The sequence below is a fragment of the Cryptotermes secundus genome, unplaced genomic scaffold, assembly GCF_002891405.2.
Source record: "Cryptotermes secundus unplaced genomic scaffold, Csec_1.0 scaffold345, whole genome shotgun sequence".
NCBI lineage: Eukaryota > Metazoa > Arthropoda > Insecta > Blattodea > Kalotermitidae > Cryptotermes > Cryptotermes secundus.
In genome coordinates, this window is record NW_019723306.1 from 73,957 (window position 1) to 80,494 (window position 6,538).

Here is a 6,538-nt window from a genome sequence, read left to right on the forward strand (position 1 = left end):
CACTGCACTCCAAGGAAGAGATGGAGACATAGGAATAAGGTATGGTTGATGTTAATATCTTAATGATCAACAGTGTAATACCACATAATGTTTCAAATATGTACACTCTTATATATACAATTAAATGTGTGTTTTGATGTTCATTTATATCTTCAAAATTAGAGGTCCCATCTATTCCAGTGTATACAGAGTCTTTCCAAGTGGCATGAGGAATTCTGAGATTATCATCAAGAATTTCTTAATGTCATGTCAATGCATACATGATATAGCATGCCTGTACTCCCAGAAATAACTGAAACCAGGAAAGACCAAGTGGAAAATCGCAAATGTCATAACTACAAAAAATGGGTAGTTCTGCCTGTTTATAAGACAATAAAAATAATCGGAACATAAGTGTAAAATTATTAAAATACATGTTACATATCATGTACGTTGATTACATATACATATAATCATACCCTGATCACACATACATTCAACAATGCTTAAGTTGAATGCTGAAAAACTGAAATATCCATCCAAATATAATGTTAATTTAAATCACATAAAGCACTTTTCACTTTAAAAATTAGAATGTGTTAACTTGTCACACAGCTTTCAGCAGAAAACTAAGATCTGACCCTGCTTCATACTCCTCAGGATTCTTTCCCCTGGAATACAGAAATATATGTATAAAAGTTCTAAGTCATTTCACAAGATTAATACAATGAAATACAGTAGACTTAGTACTTCTTATAATGAGAGTTTCACTACAGTGACAAAAAACACTGAAACTGTCAACTTCTTACTGTTGAACAAATGGAAACCACTGGATAAAATAAACGTTTTAACCAGCACGTTCATCACCATGAGTGATTGAAATCTAGAGGTACAGCTTTCGCATAAATTCTTGCACAAACTGTACTTGCAATTTTGTTCCTGAAGTTATTTATGGCTAGCAGCCCTGAAGGTCCTCCCTCTCTGTCCATTGTCTTGGACAAAGTTCACATTCCAGAATCTAATGGTTAGCAGCTAACTCTGAGTTTAAAAAACTGGGAAATGTACATCACATGATGTCCACTGCACCATGCAGATTCTTTCTTTCCATGTTACACAGATTCCCTCTTTTTCTAAGCTCTCTCTGTTGTCACAGAACACGAATAGGAAGGAACATGCTTAAGGTCTTATTACATCAAATATCCACTGTATTTCAGTTGGTGCTGACTGAAAAATTAGGAAAAACTATAATTATGGCAATGAAATAGGAGGGTTGAGATTTTAATATGAAACTTGAAATAATACCTTGACATGAACTTGGTAGCCCATCAAAAAGTGTAACACAAAGGTGATAGGACTTAAACCTCATTGATATCTTTGTTTTTATGATACTGAAAAACAAATGGAAAGTACATAAAATACTACTCTCAGAAAATTAACGTTTCCTTTCTTTTATGAGTACATATTGATAAAACTCATTTTATGATACCAGTTTGTGATAGTGTAACAAACATGAGATGAGATGTGGACTACCAGCTTATGTCACAAATGAGGGAATTATAGATTGTGTGGATCCTATCCAGCTGTCTTATAATATAAATATTATATATATATATTATATGGTAATATAAATATACTCCTTCATAGAAAAAATAAACTGTTATGGATTCATGTACACTTTACATGCCACTATCATAACATGCATTTAACAGTTAAATGTAATTGCTGACACACAACCATTGCTTACATACTGAACTGGGAAGTTCTTAGGAGTGCCCTCTCCAAACAACCAGGACGCGAAGCCAATCCTCTCTTTCCCGCTGACGTCCTTGGCTGATGTCAGATCACGTGTTCCTTTTCCCCCCTCCCTAACGTGTTTCTGAGCCTTCATGGAAGGCTCAGGATAAGCTAACGTTCTCTCTTCCCCTACATCTTTGTCTGGAAACATCATTATGGACTAAATTCTGTTTCGGGAAAGTTTGAATTGATTGTATTTGAAATTTTGTTTTGGCACGTAGTGCGGATCGAAGGGGGAGGAGCAGCCGTCACAAGCTAGTTGAGGCTGGCTGGTTCGTGAGGTAAATGTTTGAGTTCTTTTGCCAAACTGAAAGTAAGTGACTTACTGGGATCTGTGCACTCCATGAGGCATAGCAGAGTTTGGTTGTATATGCTATGAGGCGTGGTTTAGTTGATTTTGGTGCACCGCAAGGCGTGGTGTCATTCTGCTGTAGTCAGAGGTTGTTATAACCCGTAATTGCCCTTCAGGCGTGTTTCACTTGCGTACTTGTATACGCTCTACTGGATTTGTATACACCATGAGGTGTGGCATAGTTTGATTTGGTGCGCCACCAGGCACAGTGTAATTCTGTTTCCATCAGCCATTGTAGTAACCAGTAACTGCCCTTGAGGCGTGTCTCACTTTGTATACTCATGTTATTAATATATTTCCATGTTTTAGGAATGTTGGTTGAGTATATGTACACTGTGTCATCTTATGTTCCATACTAGCTCCTGTCTAGTTGATCCACCCAGCTTGGCCTGCCGTACAGACCATTGGGTTTTCCTCCCTTGAGATCCCTTACCCAATCCTAGGGAGGCATATTGCACCACGCCAACAAGCAAGTCGTTCCTTATGAGCCTGTACCTTACCCATACAGGGGGACATACAGCTCAATACTCGTACACATGTAACGTCAAAATTTGCACACATTTCAATCATGCATTTAGAACCTATAACACAGTGTATGCACATAATGATTGGTACAATTCAAACTGCATTGTGTGGTACATCTGTTACTCAAGTTCATTACAACTACACGCGTGTGCAGAGAATTATGGGTGGAATATGGGTGGGACATGTGAGCAGAACATGAGCAATCCATCTTCATGGATATGCAGAAAACAGTGGGCTGACTTTTACTCATACAGCACAGCTCCTAATTAGGAATTAGTTGTGAGGAAGAGATTATATAATTAACTTCTAACTTCATGGCACTGAGTCCTTCTTGAGAAGCCGCCAGTTGTGCAGATACTCAAGAACTTCCCAGCATTTTATGGAACCCAAAGGATCATTACCATGTTCACAAGCGGCCTCCCCTGGTCTCTATTCTGAGCCAGATCAATTCAGTCCATACAACCTCATCCTATCTCTCTAAGATCCATTTTAATGTTATCCACCCACCTATGTCTTGGTCTTCCTAGTGATCTCCTTCCTTCTGGCTTTCCCACCAAAATCCTATATGCATTCTTCTTCACTCAATTTCGTGCCACAAGATCTGCCCATGTCATCTTCCTTGACTTGATCATTCTAATTATACTTGGTGAAGAGTACAAGCTATGAAGCTCCTCATTATGTAGTTTTATCCAACATCCCATCACACCCACATTAGGTAGGTCCCTTGTCACCATGGCATGGCATGGCATGTCCTCAGGTTGTCGATGGAGGAAATGGCCTCCAGATATGGAGGGTAGCTGCGAATATAATGAATAAGCAGTCGCAGAGACCTAAAACGGGGTGGTCCTCCAGTTTGGGGGTTGGGCAAGGGACTAACAACTCCTTGCCATAAAAAATAAGCTGGTTATGAAATGTCAGAAAGGGCCTCGAACCTGGATGGATTCTTTGGATATATGACCTAAGCTACAGAAAATGAACATGAGAGATTATATAAGTTTAAGAAAATCTTCAGTTCAGAAAATGCTAATGATGATGATACTACTGCATTATTCATTATCTTCGCGGTGTGACTTGCGTGACTTTGTGTATGTGTTTGATGACTAATTCCACATCCTGGGTTTATTCCCCTGTATGGATGTTTATGGAAAGTGGAGGATGTGTATGTATGTATGTATGTATATGATGAGTCCTGTATCAATGTACTTTGATTTATGGGAAAATTGTATTAATATTAAGTTTTTATAGTAATGCACTTTTTAAATTATGTTTAGTTACAATTGTAATAAGCTCTTGTTCTGTTTTTTTTTATATTGCCTATGTTAGTTAACTGGTGTGTGTTATTTTAGTTGTGTGACTTATGTAATCTATTACATGGATAATTATACATGTAATAGATTACATAGATTATAATCTATAATCAAATGGACTATTTCCACATCCTAGGATTTTTGCCTGTATGGATATATGGAAAATAAAGGAAATGAATGAATTCATTATTTTCATGATAATCAATTTACAAAAGAAGAAATATTGCCATAGGCATATTATTATTTTTTTAGTATATTATGAGTATTATGAGCAATGAGCAATAATGAACAACACAGCACACAGCTGATAAAATAAGCGTTCACACTACAGCCTTAACATTTTCCTCTGTACATGACTCAACTGTGCAAATTACTTGTCAAGATTTCAAACAATTTTATTCATCTTAAACTACACTCTAAAGCAACTTAATTTATTTTTTGTAGTATTATCTTTCCTTCAGATGCAGATGCAAAGGCTCCATCACCACAACTCTCATATCCGCAGCCTAATTTGTGAAAACAGTGCAAAATGTGATGCACAGGTTGGCAATAAGAGAAGAAATGGTACAGCACATATCCCAACCCTTACACTCCATCCTAAAATACTTCAATCATTAGAAATTTACTTACGGTGAAAATATACGTGCACTACACTTCCCTACAAGTGTAATTTTATCTCCTTCAATATGCAGTAGGCTTCCCTCTCGCAAACCCACCACAGGAGGAGCTCCAGGGATCCTATGATACTGTTCAATTCTTTGTTCCCGTGTTTCCTGAAATTATTAAATAATTTTTTGTTGGTATACTGTACTCATCTTCATTACATGACCTGGATGACTGTTGATACTATACAAACAGTAACAAGACTCGAAAGGGTGTGTTCTGTAATCTATTACCACAAATGGCTTCCTTGAAGTTCTTTGAACGAAGATGGAGATTTTCGCAGCAAAGCAAAACAGCTGTGAAGCACAATAAGTAGCTGATACTCACTCCCATATGTGTTGTAGGATTGTCATCCAAATAGTGAGGGTTGATGTTGAAAGGAATAAGCCCAAGAGCTGTGAAGCTGGGTGGATGTACAATAGGCATATCATTTGTTGTACAAATACTGACAGTTGCCACATTAGAGCCTGCGCTGCTTCCAATGTATGGTATACCTTCCTGAAAGTTAATTGAACATAAAGAGATTATTATTATTTCAGTATTATCAATTAGGAATTCATGACTAACAAAAGACAATTCACAAGTTTCATACCATAAATATTACCTCTAGCACACGCTTTTTGATAGGATCAATTATCTTAAAGTCATACAATGCCTTCAGGAGTTGGAATGTGTTACCACCACCCACAAAAAATGCTTCTGCTTCTTCAACAGCCTGAACAGGATCTTCTGAGGTGTGGATACTGTTTACTTTGTAACCTAGAAATATAATTGTACAACATACAGAAGCTGGTTACTTCCCATCCAAGAATATGGAAGTAAACAAAATGTAATGCTATGAGAGATCTGGGGTCCACATTAAAGTTCTTCTATTCATATTTATTTCCAGTTCCATAGATCCAGAGGGGCTAAAGCACCACTGGATGTGGAACAAGTCCCTTACATGCATAGTTTGAAAAACAATTGAAACCAGTCAAGAATTTCCTACAAGAATTTTTAGTAATTCCTGCACCTAATAGATAATATTTATATTAATACCAATTTGCACAAATTTTCTGTACATCCTCTTATTAATGGTTTGTCAGACCATGATGATCAGGCCATCACCTTAAATAATATTAATATTCCTATCCCTAAACAGGTATATTACTTTAGAAGAGATATCAATAACTACTCAATAGGTCAATTTACATTTTTGTTAAGCTATGAAAATTGGGAAGATGTTTTTTCCGAAACTACTGTGAATATGGCTTTTAATAAATTTTTGAACACGTTTCTTAGAATTTTATATGCATGCTTTCCTGTGGTAAAACCCCTATATTTGTATAAACTAAAACCATGGCTAACTTCTGGTATTAGAACATCATGCGCTAATAAAAGGAAACTTATCTAGCTTACAGAAACAGAAATGACCCTAATAACAAAGAACACTTTAAGAAATATTGTCGAATCTTAGCCAGGGTTGTTATGACAGCAAAAAAATACTATTATAATAAACTTTTATTAAAATCTAACAAGACTAGAACTACTTAGAATATAGTAAAAACCATTACTAATAATAAAGGGCCTAATGAGAATGTAACTACAATGAACATTAAAAAACAATTATCTGGTAACTCCCTAGCTATAGCAAATGCATTTAACGATTACTTCTCATCTGTAGCCGAAAAATTACTTATCAAAAATTCCTTGGGGAAAGCCTCTGTTAATAATAAAGATTCTTTATCTTATTTACATCAGAATTTTTATAATTCGTTTCCATCTATGAAACTTAGTAATACGAATACCCACGAAATTTAAAAAATAATATTTTCATGATTTATTTCAACCGTCTTCCAGTGCATACACTCATCTATCTCACTCCTCTCTCTCGCACTACATGTTTCGGCACAAAAGTGCCATCTTCAGGTGCTTATTC

General features: G+C 36.2%; 1 protein-coding gene across 11 annotated transcripts in view; it reads right to left on the reverse strand.

The window, feature by feature from the left end:
- Positions 1-345: 345 nt before the first annotated feature.
- Positions 346-6,538, reverse strand: part of LOC111861745 (alpha-aspartyl dipeptidase) — an 18,292-nt gene continuing 12,099 nt past the window's right edge. For 9 of the 11 annotated variants that reach the window (XR_004512719.1, XR_002842303.2, XR_004512718.1 and 6 more), the window contains exons 4-7: positions 5,225-5,379; positions 4,948-5,118; positions 3,158-3,447; positions 564-650 (exon numbers count right to left, since the gene is read on the reverse strand). Coding sequence is in view for 2 of the 11 variants with exons in the window: in XM_023846574.2 (XP_023702342.1) it covers positions 3,378-3,447; positions 4,588-4,730; positions 4,948-5,118; positions 5,225-5,379 (539 nt within the window). In the remaining 9 variants the exon portion in view is untranslated. Of the gene's footprint in view, positions 651-3,157; positions 3,448-4,587; positions 4,731-4,947; positions 5,119-5,224; positions 5,380-6,538 lie in introns of those variants that run through there. The other 2 variants (XM_023846576.2, XM_023846574.2) reach the window with 2 other exon arrangements.